Genomic DNA, 17,086 nt, shown 5'->3' on the forward strand with positions numbered 1-17,086 from the left:
CACAAAACTGCTGCTGAGTGATAAAATCAATCTTCCCTTTTTACCTTGAGGAAGTTTTTAACCCTCTCCGGGTCGTAACAGTTGCTCTCTCTACAGATCCTCTCCACTTCTTTGATCTGGCCTGTTTTGCAGGCAGCCTGGATGTACTTAAAGTGAACGTCGGGCTCCTGGCTGAAATTCACAATCGACCCAAGGAAGTAAAACAAGCCTTGAATGGAGACAGGGGGGGGGGGGGGGAGAAACAGCACACAAGTCAGCTCAATCTATGATAATTTACAGCCTAAATTTAATACATTCTCTTGCTCTAACATGACCAAGAAGTGCACCCCGCCCCCCCACCTATGTGTGACACCTACCCTCATAACTCTTGTAGGATTCAAAGAGCTCCACTAACGCCTGCGTCCCCAGCTGCTCGTGGTACTTAGACGCTACCTGGACGCAAAGCTGCAGGTTCTGCCTGATGTTGGCTGACAACATGGCCCTTAAACACTCCAACGAGTCCTCTACTGATAAAGAGCCAAAGAAGTTCACCAGCCACTAAAAGGAAAAGAGATAAGAATAAGGAAAAAGACAGAAAGTGAGACAGAAAAGTAAGAAGGGAGGACAAGGAGAGAGGGGTTTAAAGGGCATTTTCACGCATTATCACAAGCAAAGGTGGCTGTTCCCGAGAGAGCGATATTCTGAGGTGTGACCGAGCATCCACAGGCTGCATACCTCAGGGTTGAGCAGATGTGTGTGCACCACAGCTCGTTTGATATCGTACAGGTCCGTGTAGTGTTCAAGAGCTCTCTGCAGCAGACCTGCCTTCTCGCACAGCTGGGCGACGTGGGGGCGGTCATAGTGGGTGAACATCTGGTTCCCCAGGATTGCATCTGCTACCTAAAAAAAAACACACCAATCGCGTTCAATATCGGCAAAGGTGAAGTTGCTTTTTGTAACCAGGACAGGAGTGTTCACCTGGGGGGCGTGTATGAGGTTCATCTCAAGCAGACGTGTCTGTAAGTGTCCTTCAGCGGGGCGGTTGTTCTTCAGAGCGTCCAACAGGAAGGAAGTGCACTGCTGGACCAGGTTGCCCTCCATGAACACGTCTACGATCTACCAAAGGGCAACAGGAAAAACAAACAAATGTTAGATTCCTACCATCTGTGAACTATGATTTGAGTTAGCACGCATGGCAAGATTAGAGCCGCACACCATTAAGAACCACAGGCCCGGTAGCCAGATGTTTCAGCTTTTCTTATTTAACAACATCTGTGGAGGCTACAGCTGAAAATGGGGCGTGCGTGTTGACTTAGAGAAGCATCAAGTTCTCTGGTTGAGATCTGGACGGAGCGGAGCGATGATGTGGCTTTAAAAGGAGGAGGGGAGGGTCACTGACTCAGTGGATTCCTGGTATTGCTGGCACATCTGGAATAACACAAATGGAGGCTCCCACACACACTGGGCACTTTGTGTGTCTGCGTACATGTGTGGGGGTAAAACGTAACATTGTAAATCTCTAGCGAGTGTTGGTGTGTGTTGTTACCTGGTTGATGTTGGCCAGCGGCTCCTCGTCCTGGACCAGCATCTGGGCGAACTGCAGTCCCTGGTCTGGATTGACACGCATCACATTTCTCAGCAAAAACACCCAGTCTGGGGTGTAGCCCACCTACAAAAGTACCGTCGATAAACCGGATAAAAATGCAATTCTCAATCCAGTAATAATGAATTCATACAAAGACACCTACTGTGCATTCCAATTATTTTAATTCTATTTAGTATGCCAGAAGAAAGATTTAGTATGTCCCAATACATAGTATGTCAAATGCAAAAATACCAGGATGTCCTGCTACATCCAGTTGCATTTTGCAGTGTGCAAGCCAGCATGCTTTTCTGGCTATTCTGACCCACAATCCTATGCAATGTTATGACAAAGTAGTGTATCTCAATTGTATGCATACTGCATGCAACAGTACGTACTAAATGTAGGCCCTAGTATTATAATCTGTACTCAATATACAAACTCAATAAACATTCTACCACAATATGTTTCCACCAAATAGCATTGTGCAGTGTTTTCTCATGCATTATGAATTATACATGCAATGAATGAATGTGTTTTCAATGCATAGTTAAATAAAGGAATGCTCCTTGATTACCTTTTTAGCATACAGCACAATCTTCTGGAACTGGCCGGTCTCAGCGAAGCACTGGATGACCTTGCTGGGGACGTTAGCTCTGAGGTACACACTAAGAGCGAGGGTGGGGTCGGTGGCCTTCACCAGGTCTCCCAGCTCCTCTGAGCACTCCAGCTACAACACAGACACAGTCACAGTTACCAGTTAATGATCATTGTGTGTAGATGATACGACATGGTAAGTGAGCAGTATTTATAGGTGTTCTAATCTCCCGGTCCTACCTTGTCCTCTTTCAGCCACTTCTCCAGTAGCTGTTTGCGGCCCTGCTGCAGGACGGGCCTGCACAGCTCCAGAGACTCAAACTTGTTGAGCTGGCCCTGATCCAGCAGAATACCAAAGTACTGCAACAGTGGAGAGGCCTGACCAGGCTGGGCCGGGACACTCTGAAACTTTCGGATGGTCTCTGACGTCCGCAGGATACCCTGAGGGGGGGGAAGGATGGCCAAGAACATTTAATACGTACTTTTACGGACTTTTTACAACACTGAATCACAGTGGGTGTAACTGCTATAGTGTTTAAATCATCACCAGATAAATACTCTATAAATTGATCTACATTAAAGGAACAGTGTGTAGCATTTCAGGGGATCTATTAGCAGAAATGGAATATAATATTCATTATGTTTTCATTGGTGTATAATCACCTGACACTAAGAATCGTTGTGTTTTCGTTAGCTTAGAATGAGCCCTTTATATCTACATAGGGAGCAGGTCCTCTTCACACCACTAAATCCCACCAAATCCTACACCTTGTACCTTAAAGTACAAATGTAAAAATGTCTGAACCTTTCCCTGGAATTGTTTCTGTCTTTTCGCCAATGCATCTGCTACACATTAGGATGTGTAAACACTATGATGCAGCAGTAGCTACAGGCGTACCTTGGGTGCTGATGCAGCAATCTTCGCGGCCTCTGAATAACTTCCCTGGGCAAACAGAGTGTTGAACTTCCTGGCAAAAATCTCCTCCGCCCCGGTGAGATTTGACCTCACAGCTATTCTCAAGGCTAGATCAGGGTTCTGCAGCACGTTGGTGGCGTAGTTGACAATGTTTTCCTCCTCAACACACACTGACAACACCTGGGAAGAAAAGATAAAAACATATAAATACTGCTCAGTAGATCAGTTTTCATAAAATGTGCGGGTTCACTGCTGGTTTCTCACCTGTCCCTTCTTGTTGACCCCGATAATTCCCGAGGTGGCTTCATGAGGGGCCGTTACAAAGATGGTCTCCGCACTGATTCGGTTCATGTAGATGCACACTCCAGACTCCAGGTCATACAGGTGAATGTAACCGTACTTTGTGATCAGATATATCACACCGTGCTTATTACCAATCTGAGGAGAACGAACAGAGACAGAGATTTAATCAGCAGTCAGCCTTATAGTTCACCCAAAAACGATTAATCAGCAGGGGTCTATCCTTACCTGCATGGCTACAGGGAAGTCTGTCTGGGCCTCTGGAGGGAAGAACACATCCACTGCTTTCTTAGCAAACGGCTGGTTTCCTGTAGCTGGCTGACCAACTTCAATGATGTGCAACTGGAAGAAGAAGAAAGCCCACATTAAGAGATGACCACAGTAAAGCAAATATAAACATGAAGGACAGCAGAGGGGACTCAATGCACTACTAATAAACTTCTTGATGTCAACATGTTGGAGCTATTTTGCAAATCAGAGCTCTTTGCCCAGAGCCTAAACACAATGTGACAGCATCATGAGTGATATCCTTGTGTACGGTCTCGGGGCCCTCACCTTTCCCCCGGCCTGTGAGCGCACAGCGAAGCAGAAGAGAGTGGAGGGTTTGGCATTCCCCTCCACTTTGAATTCCCCGAAGGCAGCGGCGTGCCCCTCGATGGGCTGGGACACTTTCCTGTCAACAGAATACAGCTGCATCGCCCCAACCACGCGGTTTTGCTGCAGGACAAAAAGAGACGAAGCAAAGAGAAATTAAAGAAATCATTGATGCATTTAAGTCATTAACACTTAAAGGAATAGTTCTAACATTTTGGGAAATGCGTTTATTTGAAGTCTCTGCTGGTTGCTGGCAATCTCACAGTGACGAGAAAAAATAGCAGCCCGTAATCCTCAGTAGAACCACAACTTGTCGTTTTTGCAAACCAAACAAATGAGATGTTGTTGACATGTTAATTAGTCAACTGTAGACCTATTTTCTAAGGCTGTCCTTGACCAAAAGAATTCTTAGTTGACTAACACTCAAACGATTTTGTCGACTAATCGATTAGTTGATTTTTATATATTAGTTGACCACTTTAAATCTTGTGTTTATCAGAGATGTGCTCATAAGTTTCTTGACTACGTTTTGATCCTGCTTGGATCTTCGTCGAAGTAAGATCGAAACATAGCCAATAAAAATATTATGGCATGGAGTAGTGTGCAGGCGTTACCTTTTTCTTTACTGACACTGTTCTGACATCCTTGCACGTACATGATGTGCGTATAATTCTTCTTCAGCTCATACTTTTTTTGGAAATAAGTCATTCAGCATGAAAAATTACTAATCGACTTAAGAAATCTCCTATTATTTTGGTACACTTGAACAGAGCCAGGCTAGCTGTTTCCCTCCATTTCCATTCTTTATGCTAAGCTAAGCTAATCACCTTTTGGATCCAGCTTCATATTTACCATACAGAAAGTAAATAAGCATATTTTCCAAAATGTCAAACTATTTCTTTCAGATCAAAACAAAAGGAGAATGTCTGAATCTCTTCTTCTTCCTCCTTTTCCAGTCTGCAACCAATAAAGTCATTCTTGACACCATCATGTCATTAATATGACATGATGCCCCTAAAGCTGTTTTGATTTACATATTTCTTTCTGTTTCTGTTGTAAAACAACTCACAGCCATCGACTCTGAACAGGCTTAATTCATCATTTGTGAAGCTGGCATCTCTGCATGTATCCACTCTGGTAAGTGTTTTTTAGAGCTGTGGTTCTGGCTGTGAAAACGCAGGATTAGTGTTGCCAGAAGGGGAAAAACGGAGAGATATCTCAGTGTAGACTTTTTGTCCTGTGACGCTGTAGATAAGGGATCAGACAGAGTCATAAATCATGCTAATTCCTTTCAAAGATATTTTCTGTCATGTGCACTTCAACAGTTTGAGGCATGTGTAAACACGCCTGCGTGTGCGTGTGTGTGTGTGTGTGTGTGTGTGTGTGTGTGTGTGTGTGTGTGTTTAATACCTGAGCAGAAATCCCTATCAGCAGCAGCCACTTCTGCTGCTCGTCAGTTCTGTAGTTGATGATCTGACATCCCGCCAGACTGGCGTGCCGATCGAATACTTTGGTGGGTTGGGAATCTCCCTCCATGCTCCAGTGGAAGACGGCAGTATCCGTCACCAAGGCGACGGTGTTTACCGATATCCACTTCCAGAACATGACCTCCTCCGTCATAGTGTGAGCTTTCACCTTACTCTTCATCTCGATGTTGAAGATCTGCAGCGTCTTGGCAGCTGAGGGAGGCAAACAAACAGAGACAGGAAGTGAGACAGACGGGCAGCGAGAAGTTAGAGAAAGACATCAGTAGACTCAACACTATCTGTCAGTAGATAATAGAGCTGGGTAATGTCACTTCTAATTGAAAATCTGAATAATTTCACACATTTACCTCAATGACAATGAATTAATGATGTCTTATTTAACGCTGGTTACAAAACACTACTGTATTTACTGCCTGTGTGGCATTCTATAACAACTACGACGACTAAAAGTCTGTATTTTCTGCTGAAATCATTTTCATGTATGTGTTTTACTATAAATACTGGGCTATTTTGTTTTGAATCTTCATGTATTAAAAACAATTTGGGCATAAATAATGACTGAAAACCTTTTAATCAACATTTCAACTGGCATGTACATGAATATGTGGATGTTTGAGATAAGAGGCTGTTTTGTTTTGTCTACATAATTTATACATATATATATATATACTTGATTTACTTAATTTCATTGTGCAATGACAATAAAGGAATTCTATTCTTAAATAAAATAAATAAATATATAAAAATATGACCTTAGTGCCTGCCTCTTGTCCCAAACAGCACTCCCATAAACACAGCCAGGAAATATTTGACCAAACAGATTTTCTGAAATGTATTTTGGTATCTGTATATTTTCACTGTTCAAGGCAGCCCATTCAGTTCAGCCAAATTATTTGAAAAACACACATTTACTCTCCTCTATCTTGTGGTATCCAGCCGCACATATATATATAGAGGTTTGGTTTTATTTGCGCAGGTTTCAAGATATCCGTGTCTGAAATCTCTGCCGACAACTCAACACAATACAGATAAGAAGGAATGTTCCTTGTGGAGTTTACAGCATTGAAAAAGTATATTTAAAAAACTGCTGCTCTGAGTAATCACAGACCTCCATATGAACATGTTTGAATGGAAATACTTTGGTAGTGCAGCAAACTGTATACAGCATGTTCTGTGGATTATTTAGAGCAACAGAGAAATAGTTTCTGTTAAAAATATGTTGTGATCACCACGAACTAAATGCCTCCACTGTAATGATGAAATCTCACACACAAATATCTCACTAGCTGGGCAAATAAAAAAAAAACTCTCTGCATAGCTACATACCACCAGAGGACAGAGAAAGGTCTGTTTTTCGTCATTGCGGTTACGAAGGTTTTATAGCCTGAGGAATCACCACTGTGTGCACAGTAACCTGGTCGACACTTCAACTGACCTCTGGCTTCTACAGGAGGTAGACGGCAGCTTTAAGAAGGTCATAATGAATGAATAACTGAATAAACTTGGAGATACAGAGCTCTAATACCTTCATATGACCAGTAAAGCTACAGCGAAACAAACAGGTGAGGTAATGCATGATTCAGGTGACTGTATGATGATACACTGATGGCATCCCTGATATGCAGATCTGATATGGCTCACTCAGGCGTGCAAAGACACACACGGTGACCCGACTCTTTTCGGCCAGTAATATCTGATGATGCATACCACACATACACCCCCAACAGCATACAACGAGTCATGCTCACACATGTTTAGTTCTCATATGGATATGTAGGATGTGTGCCAGCAGGTGACGTCGGAGCAGGGCTGTGATACAGAGATTATAGAAGTCATTTCTAAACTTCTTTTGATTGATCAGTGGTCACAAAAGCTCATATGTGGGAAGCTTTTATGAGAGAGACATGGCTACAGAGGGGTTAGACAGACGGACAGAAAGATACTCACCGTCTGAGAAAGGACAGAGAGCAAGGGAGAGAAAGCAAAGTGTCAATCAGGTAAGAACGAGGAGACAAAGATAGACCAGAAGGGAAAAGGGCAACTGGGGGCAACATAATCCTCAGAGGGAGAGAGAGAGAGAGAGAGAAGCATTATAGGCAAATCATCCTGATCAGCGCTTGTGTTTGTGCTCTAAGGGCTGGATTCAGTAGCAGAAAATCAATTCCCTCAACCAATTTAGTACATTCAGGCAATAGAAGTGAGTGCACTCTACATATTTACAACAGTGACGGAGCATTAGTCATTGCATGACCCACAGCAATACTAGCAGATCTGTTAGAACTAGAGAGAAAAAAACAGACTTCATCCTGGGAATTTAAAACAACAATAATAACCTCAGCGCTGATTTTTCTCACAGCAACAACAGTATTTCTGGTCTAACAGCCAGCGGTGTGGTTGCATACAGACTATACTCGTACCTTTCAGGGCGATGACCTTGCTGGCGGGGTTCATGATGGCGCTGTCGGCAGAGATTGGCCTCCTGATGGGGTTGGTGGGGTCGGACATGTCCACGATCACCACCTGGTTCTGCTCGCCCACCTTCTCTCTGATGCAGATGAACTTGTCCGACTCCATGGTCAGGTAGCTGAACCCGATGTTGGCCGGGTTCACGCCCATGTTCTGCAACTGGAAATATTAAAAAACAGCAACAATGAGAAGCTTTACCCTGATTGGGTAACTTGGCAACATAATTGACTGATAACACACTATAATCTGGTTGTAAGCAGATAAACGTACATTTTGGGAGTTAATTAATGTTTCGTTTTTCATGCACTGGTCAATCTTGAGATTTTTGCTTCCATAACATGTCTTCTTTCAGACTAGAGGAAAGAAAACATCCAAAATACACATCTAGGTGTTTATTTTACTACTTTGTCTCTTTGCGTCTGTAGATTTCTCCTAAATTCACATTAGATAATGCCTCATTTACATATTTAAACATAAAATTTCAGAAAACTCGTAATACAAAATATAATTGTCTTAATGTAAGTAATCAAATGGGGAAGTTTCATGGTGATATCTATAAGTTAATATTTTTACCCTATTCACATGTAGTGTCTTCAAAATGTATTGAATTTTACAATCTATATCTTTAAGGGTGTTTTCTCAAAATTAGTTTTTTTCTCAGACTTTGAGCCAGAAATCTCCACTTCAGCAGCACTTACATCCACCAAACTTTCCAGTTTCATTCCTATCTATATTCTGAAGGTTTTTACAGAGGGGTTTGTACATAGATCATTCATAACCTGATTTATACAACAGTTTGTTCCTGAAAACATGGCGAAAATTGATTTTTTGACAGTATTTGATAAAAAGAAATATCCAAAATCCCCTCTGTAAAAACATTTGACTCTAATATGTCAATGTTCAGATTTCTGATCTGGAAATGTATGCAAATTTGCACATATTTAATAAGATAACGCCTCATTAGCATATTTAAAACATACATTTTCAGAAAGCTTCATGGTGATATCTATTCGTTGTTGTTGTTTTTTTACTCTATTCACCTGGAGTGTCAAATACATTAATAAACACTTACAAAATATCCATATATCTGCTTAAAACTACATTATACATTTAATTCTAAATAGGGAGACTGTTACCTAGTAATCATTGGAAAGGATGAGCTGGTATTTGAGTCATATTAACATGTTAAATGAATAAAACCATGGAAGACTTCTTCATTATAGTGTGCCAACAGTTTCCTATATTTGGACTAAAAGTAAAACTCATCTAGAAGTGGATGATGACAACTACAAAGATGCAGTGGGAAAACATAAATGGCAGCAGCTGACGTTTGCCTCGCAGGGGGAAAAAAGCAGCAGCATGGCGGACCAAAAACGGTGTTTCGATTAAAATAGCAGCAGGTCTGCTCCAATTTTCCAGGGATGTCCTTAAAGGCTGTTTTCCAGACAGGAGGTCTGGTGGGAACAAGCGTGGGCTCACAGCGGACAACAGGATGTTAACTCAACAGAGCTTTAATCACACTCTTATTATAGCTGCTTAATAAAAAGCATTTTCAGAATGATGTTTGATGACGGATGTTTTGTTTTTTAACTTGCACTCCCATTATTGTGCCCATCATCACATCTCAATTATACTGAAAAACATCCAGCTTCACTTTATTCCAGCAAAGCCTGTGATTAAAGCCTGACGCTGCACTTAATCGTCTATGTGAGCAGCCGGCTGTAAGGAAGTTTAATACCGGGAGATTATTCAGCCTGAACCCGTTTGAAACTATATTAAAAGGAAATAGAGAAACCAAGAATAAATTTGAATATTTTTTAATAAAGCACCGTCAGCAAAACCGATTCATAATTCAGCGTATTTTCTTTTCTAATGAGAAGAAGTCCCCAGAGGCAACAAGACCACAGAGAGAGACTGAGCTGATGTCAACATGAAACCCTCCACCTTGGCTAACGGCGGCTGAACAGAGGAATTATTGTGCACATTGTCAAAATGACTGTGAAGTGAGAGGACAGACCCAAACACTCTCTCTCTCTCTCTCTCTCTAGGATGACTGCACTGACTGCATTATGCAGTCTGAGGCAAGCGGAAAGGAATCCTTACGCCCATCACAAGGACTGCACTATCTCTCAGTTGGCTGGTGGAGCAGGACAACAAATCATGACCGCTGCTGAGCCATTTAAATCATCTCCATAACAGGAAGGATGTATCATCATCAGCATCAGTCGGGGGTGGACGGAGGGGTCACAATGAAAGAATAAAGAAAAGTTCATTATTTATATCCGAGAAATGACATTTTTAGATTTTCCAACTACACCAATTAGATAATGTAAAGCTGCATTAATCAATATCGTTTATATTAACAGTGGATCAAATCACTGTGTGTAATGTGAAAGGAGTTTTCAGTGACAAACTAACAGAGAATTATGATGCGACTCCTCAAAGCTCTACAGAGCGTTTTAACCTCTTTTAGCTTGTTGTTTGTGTTTTATAACCCACACTCTCTCATCCACTCTCATCAACCCAATGTTCAGCAGCAATAATGCAGCTTTAATTTCAGCATTTACAAAGTTTTAACTATGATCTTATTGTTTTATTGTTCTACAAACTTCTGCTGTCCAAATTAATGAGACCAAGCAAGCTGAAAATATAACAAATATCAGATGTCTCATGCACTGCATAACAGTGGGACACAATTCATATCTTCAAACGTCAGTTTACAGCTGAAATGCGTCATTTGACAGAAAACTGAAGCAACAAAAAATATATTTTGATAATGGATGACTTGTATTAAAGAACATATTTACATGCTGTCATGTTCAAAAAAACATGTATTTTCCTCATACTGTCTGCCTGAATATGCCTGTTTTTACCCTCTGTCTGAAATGCTCTGTTTTAGCACATTACAACAGAATTGCGTTGCTAGGCAACAGCTTGGGTCTCTGTTTACTTCCTGTCAGCTGATGTCATTCACATACACTGTAAATGGAAATATGGTGCCTTCAAATGAATGCATGAGCTTGTGTTTACAACATGGGAAGTCGTGTACACAATATGTTGGCGTTCAAGTGGTTAAGTCGTGAAGAACGCAGCTGCTGAGCAACGGCAATATTAACGTTACTGTCGGCGTCTAGAAGCCATAGAGGCTAACAATTTAGCAAGCTTACAAACGGATAATATAATGCAGGAAATGCAAAGACATAATGACAGAGGAAAAAGATGACATATTAGACATATTATAAAATTACAAAGAAAAACAATATACGACTAACATCACAATATATTCACTTATTATGTACCGAAAAATGAACTTCCATGGCCTCCGCCATTTCTGACGTCAAGAAACACGTTACTGTGTAATGGTCTATATATTACATATTTGTGACATCGCAAATCCTGATAATAAAAAAGACGTTTTCAAGCAAAAACACTCACTGCTTCCAGCTTTTAGAATAAGAAGAATTGCTGCATTTCTCTCAGTTTTTCAATTTTTAATTAAATATGATTGGATTTTGGACTATTGGTGTAACAAAATTAACCAGTTGAAGACTTTGTCTTATGCTCAGGGAAACTGTGATTGGCATTTTTCACTTCTTTACGGCTTTTTATATAAATAATGTTGCAGATGAATCAATAATGTTAGTTGCAGCTCTGCACCATTTTGGTTGTTTTATACAGTACATGATTTTGCATATATAAGCCATATTGTGATGAGGATTTCAACCACTCAGCCGCAACTCAATGCACAGTTGGTTTCTGTGGAGTTATGGGGACGTACACGATAAAGACCTGAGGGAGGATTGGAGCCATATGCTGCATTTCCTCGAGACTGCCAAAACTATCTCTGGGCGTAGAGGAGAAGAGAGAGGGGAAGGGAAACCACAATAAAGATAGTGGGGGAGAAGATAAGGACGGGAGTGAAAGGAGGAGCTCAGGAAGACACAGTCCAGAATCGTACTAAAATCGAAGGGTGTTAGGAGGAGAGAACCAGTGTGAAGGAGAGAAGCCAGAGTGATAAATGTTCCTTTTACGAGATACGAAGAAAGAGGGATGAGGTGAGAGTATGTCTGAACAGCGCAGTTCCAGTAACACAGGCCTTTGGCAATCTTCGGCTCAGGGTGGGGCAACTGACTCACCGGAAGAAAACCCCCTCGCTCTCCTTCCTAGTAGAACATTCCAGACTAAAATCACACTTTAGCTACAACCTACGGCCTCCTGTGACCCATAAACTACCTCTCTAGTAATACACCTTCACACACACACTCCTATAAGTCCTCTTCCCTCAACAGCATCACAAAAATATCACAATAACAAAGGCCACAGCTGAACTTAACTGATGGTATTTGGTGAGTCACAGACTGGGTGGACGCAATGCTTGCTGAGGCACTGACTCGTCGCATCAGCAGCTGAGGATTTTGGGTTCATGAGAAGATAACACAAGCACAATCAAAACGGAGGAACGCAGCAAAAAGACGTGGAAGTGTTGCTACTTCACACTTTCTTACGTAAGCGGTAGCTACAGATGGTATATAGTCTATAGGTGAGGAGGTAGATAATACTGATGATTAAGAAAGAGCTGCTCTAATTCAGGATGAAATATGTGTATTTGAAAGAAGTGCACAACCTCCAGGTCTGAGAAGTGAAGCTAATGCTGAAGTGCCTTAACCTTGCATTCTTTCTAACAGCCAGCAGGGGGCGACTCCTCTGGTTGCTAAAAGAAGTCTGATTGTATAGAAGTCTATGAGAAAATGAGCCTACTTCTCACTTGATTTATTACCTCAGTCAACATTGTAAACATGAGTTTATGGTCTCAATCTCTAGTTTCAAGTCTTCTTCAATACAGCATGATGTTCATTTAGTAAATTATGGTCCCATTTAGAGTCCAATAGACCATAAAGCAGGGGATGCTTTAGGGCGTGGCTACTTCGTGATTGATTGGCAATGTCCGGTCTGGGAGTTGTCAAAAAAAATGGAGACCGCCAAAATGCCAAACTCAAGGCTTCAAAACGGCAGTCCACAAACCAATGGGTGATGTTACGGTTACTACGTCCACTTCTTATATACAGTCTATGTGTGAAAGGGGTCGCTCGTAGCGATAAACCCACAGGTAACTATCCCCTCAGTTCTACAGAGTTTTATAGCGTCTTTCAGCTCATTGTTTTGGTTTTCTAGCCTGCAACTTTACTGTTTCTGCTCTCATCTGCCCTCTAAAAACATTTAAGCCCAGCAGACAGACAAAGGGAATGACTAGCTGGTGAACATAGTGGAGCATTTAGCAGCTAAAGAGAAAGATATTTAATGCTGGAGTTGGTGGAGATGAAAAAACAGAGCTAAAAAGAGAGAGAATATTGGTCTAACATCCATCAGTGGACACAGAACCCCGACTCCAGATAAATGCAGATGTTGCTCCGTATCTGATGGATGAGTAAATTAACAACTGCTGACTAACATGATTTTTTATTTTAATCGTAAATAACAATTCAGTAAATGTATATCTATGTATTTATTTGTAACATATTGTTTTATAAAGTTAGGAAAGCAATGTTTAAAGTTAAGGCTGATGTTTCCTTACACATAAAGGAATGATCCCAGTCACTTCCACACAGTGAGGCATACAGCTTATACATTAAACACTGGAATCGGATCGGTATCGGGACTGAAAAAGTCGGATCGGTGCATCCCTAATAATATGTCAGTGTTGTGTTTACAGCTCGTTTCTGTGGCCTTCAAGCGACCAAAATATATGAATATCTTTGGATTTTGTTGGGCTCAGGGATATTATATTAAACATTTTTCAGTATTTTCCTGACATTTTATAGACTAAACAATGAATCGAGTTATCTAGAAAATAATCTGCAAATGAATCCTCAATGAAAACAACCATTAGTTACAGTCCAGTTCTAACAGTATGTGACTAATTTCACATTACAGAGACACACAGTGTGCGTATTGTTAGTGTGAATGACTGCTCTTTCAACGCATTCAGTTTTTGGTGACTGAACACAGACGCTCATCTTCGCCCCCCCCAGCCACTGCTGCGGTCACAGATGTGTCCTGTTAGACCGCTCTGTCATCCTGCTTCCTATCCTGATGTGATTTGCCGATCTTAAATAGGGCCTGCTTACCTCATTGCCCATCACATCCGTTGACATGGCGGCATCATTTCATCATTGCAGACAGATACAGCAGGATGCTGTAAACAGCCGCAGAGCAGCAGCAGGTTGGACTCTCCTAACTCAACCGGACAGGACAATGTTCGGGTTGCTTTCGGAGCTGCGGGACATTTTTGCACTTACGCAGTACGTAGGATGCTGCACTGACGGCCAGCAGCAGAGCCACAGAAGCTGCAAATGACTCTCACTTTAGCAGTTTCATAATTCAACAGACCATTCTGTCTTCCTTCATCTTGCCACCAACGTAATCAAAGTTTGGAGGCCACAGCGATGTAGCCCCACACACATCCCAACTAGGGCACTGGTCCATTTGGTCAATTAACAGCACACTTTGACACCCTTATACACAGCCTGGACCTTTGATCATAAATCAAAGCAAAGCAAACAAGCAAGGAAGACAAAGAGTAATGGCATACTGATGTGGAGTGAGACAATGATTATAATTGAATCTCCAACGGTTAAAACAATAACTCTAAGATGCAGGCGTCATCCTCCACATCTGCATTAAAGCTGCAGTGGGTAGAAATGGAGCAAATATGATTATAAAATGACACTATATCCTGACAGTAGTGCATGAGACAGGTAATCTGAAAAAATATCATGTTCCTCTGTGTCCTCCGGTGCTCCTAACGGCATCTGCAAGATTTCACAGACCGAAGGAAAACAACCAATCAGAGCCGAGCTGGAGCCCGCAGTCTCTGAACAGCTGTCAATCACTCGCAAACTCCGATCAAACGGTCAAACTAGGCAGCGCTGATCAAATATGAATCAATATTCTGTTACTGTAATGCCTATTTCTCTCCTCAAATGTTTTCAGAAACATCTTGTAGTGTACTGTTTAGCGGTAAAATGAGAAAGTTGAGTTGTGTGTTGAGATCAAGTTGAGGAATTACCAAGAAGCCCCGCCACCAGCCGGAGCACAAACTTTCTCATTTTACAGCTAAAGAGTACACTAGATTTTTTTAAAGCCTGAAAACAGAGCCATGAGGAGGTGCAGAAGTCTAGTTATCTCTCAGAACACTTTAATTACAATAGGCTGAAAGGTTATTGTTGCATTTTTGTCCAATGACGCCAAAAACATTCTGCCTACTGCAGGTTCAAACACCAGAACTGTTTTGAGTGGACTAACCGAGACGTTTGGAGCATTTTGGTTTGCTCTTCATCTCATAGCTCAACAGGCTGGTACTTCATCCTGAAGCCATGTTACGCTCATGAACCCCGGCCCAGACTGCAGACACTGAGCTGTAAATACCACACCAAGAAAAAAAAAAAAAAAAAGCTAAACAACTTGAGGCCCAAAGTCCTGGGTTTGCAAATTCCAAGCATTTTTCACTCTGCTGGAGCCACCTAGATTCACAGAGGGATACGAGCGGGGCAGAGCTGAGGATTTCACGGTGGAGGTGGAACGTAAAGCAGTCTGCTGCTTATCACTGTCAAGGCTTTGAGGGTTTCTTAGGAGATGTGTAAGGGAAAGGTATGTGCTGTTGAGAGCCATCTGAACTAATAAACCCAGACATTGCCCGGTTCTGCGCTGCCCTCCATCAGAGAGCAACAGGCCCTGTCAGTGAGGAGAGGAGCCTGGTGGCTCTCTTGGCCTGCACAGTTTTTTTGGAGGATAAAGGATCTTTGGCTGACGATAGTGGGGCTACTGGACAGAGGAAGGGAGCAGAGAGCGAGAAGGGGGGGGTGGGTGGCGTTTTTTTTTCTAGTGAAAGGCCATTTCACTGCCTGCTGTTACCATAACAACAGGCTACAGACGAGGGGAGGTGGAGGGGTGCGTCACAAACTTTCTCTTCTGGCTGCGAGACACCAGGCACTGCTATGGGACAACGATTATCAAACACTTTAACTAGAGATATAAAAAACATAAGGGTGCAAAATGGAAATAGTTCCTCCGCAGATGATCAAATAACTGGCTGTTTGTTTTCCTTTTTTTTTGTCACAGATTGTAAAAGGTGCATTTTGTATGTTGTTTTTTTTTTATCCACCAAGCAAAGACTGCAGCTCTCTTGAAGCTGCACAGATGCTCCTCTGGCATGAAAACGCCAACAAGTAGAGCAGGGAGACACGTCAAATCAATATTATATTGATGCCTGTAATATGAAACTACATTGCATTTCAATCAAAACTCAAAACTCACTTTTATTCTTTAGCTTTTGGCTCGGCATGAGAGTTTAATCCTTTTTCCTTTACTATTGGTCTTAACGCTTTTATTATTTTAATGTCCTGCTGGTTTTAAATTGGTCTTATTGTGTTGTTTTTTATGTTTAATTGTACAGCACTTTGGTCAACTTTTGTTGTTTTTTAATTGGCTTTATAAATAAATTTGGATTGGATTGCATATGGGGGTTTGGGTTATTGCAGTATGAAGTAAATAATGTGTTTTACTGGCTAAGTGATGCAGTTTTCTGAACTTATTTAACTATAACTGAGTGAGTGCAAAACAAATGCTTCTTCACGCACCTACTGTGAAAGAACACTGTCTAAAAACACCTCAAATTAGCATCAATAAAGGCTATTATGGTTTATTATGGTTTTGTCAGTTACGCACAGCATTTGCAAACACACTGGCCGGTGTTGTTCAAGGTTATAAAGTAGGAATATGTTGCTGCAGGACATGACAACAACATGGTAGCCACAAAGCTGGAGCGCATTACCTTACATAATATGGTTTATTATGGTTTTCTCAGTTACGCACAGCATTTGCAAACACACTGTGGTGTTGTTGTTATTATTGTTGTTGAAGGTTATAAAGTAGGAATATGTTGCTGCAGGACATGACAACCACATGGTATAGCCACAAAGCTGCAGTGCATTACCTTATATCTATTATGGTTTTCTCAGTTACACATGGCATTTTGCAGAGACACTGACCAGTGTTATTGTTGTTTTTGTTGTTCAAGGTTATAAATTTGGATTGGATTGCATATGGGGGTTTGGGTTGTTGCAGTATGAAGATAAGCTCAAATAATGTGTTTTACTGGCTGAGTGA

At 41.5% G+C, this 17,086-nt stretch overlaps 1 protein-coding gene across 4 annotated transcripts in view; it reads right to left on the reverse strand.

Moving 5' to 3' along the window:
* cltcl1 (clathrin, heavy chain-like 1) overlaps nt 1-17,086 on the reverse strand; it is a 30,637-nt gene that overhangs the window by 12,059 nt on the left and 1,492 nt on the right. For 2 of the 4 annotated variants that reach the window (XM_074639291.1, XM_074639289.1), the window contains exons 2-14: nt 7,873-8,080; nt 5,379-5,647; nt 3,930-4,091; nt 3,603-3,716; nt 3,339-3,512; nt 3,057-3,254; nt 2,399-2,599; nt 2,139-2,291; nt 1,526-1,648; nt 958-1,095; nt 715-879; nt 357-537; nt 45-208 (exon numbers count right to left, since the gene is read on the reverse strand). In XM_074639291.1, coding sequence (XP_074495392.1) covers nt 45-208; nt 357-537; nt 715-879; nt 958-1,095; nt 1,526-1,648; nt 2,139-2,291; nt 2,399-2,599; nt 3,057-3,254; nt 3,339-3,512; nt 3,603-3,716; nt 3,930-4,091; nt 5,379-5,647; nt 7,873-8,080 — 2,250 coding nt within the window. Of the gene's footprint in view, nt 1-44; nt 209-356; nt 538-714; nt 880-957; nt 1,096-1,525; nt 1,649-2,138; nt 2,292-2,398; nt 2,600-3,056; nt 3,255-3,338; nt 3,513-3,602; nt 3,717-3,929; nt 4,092-5,378; nt 5,648-7,861; nt 8,081-17,086 lie in introns of all 4 variants that reach the window. The other 2 variants (XM_074639290.1, XM_074639287.1) reach the window with 1 other exon arrangement.

Source organism: Sebastes fasciatus, chromosome 6 (assembly GCF_043250625.1).
Source record: "Sebastes fasciatus isolate fSebFas1 chromosome 6, fSebFas1.pri, whole genome shotgun sequence".
In the NCBI taxonomy this organism is placed as follows: Eukaryota; Metazoa; Chordata; class Actinopteri; order Perciformes; family Sebastidae; genus Sebastes; species Sebastes fasciatus.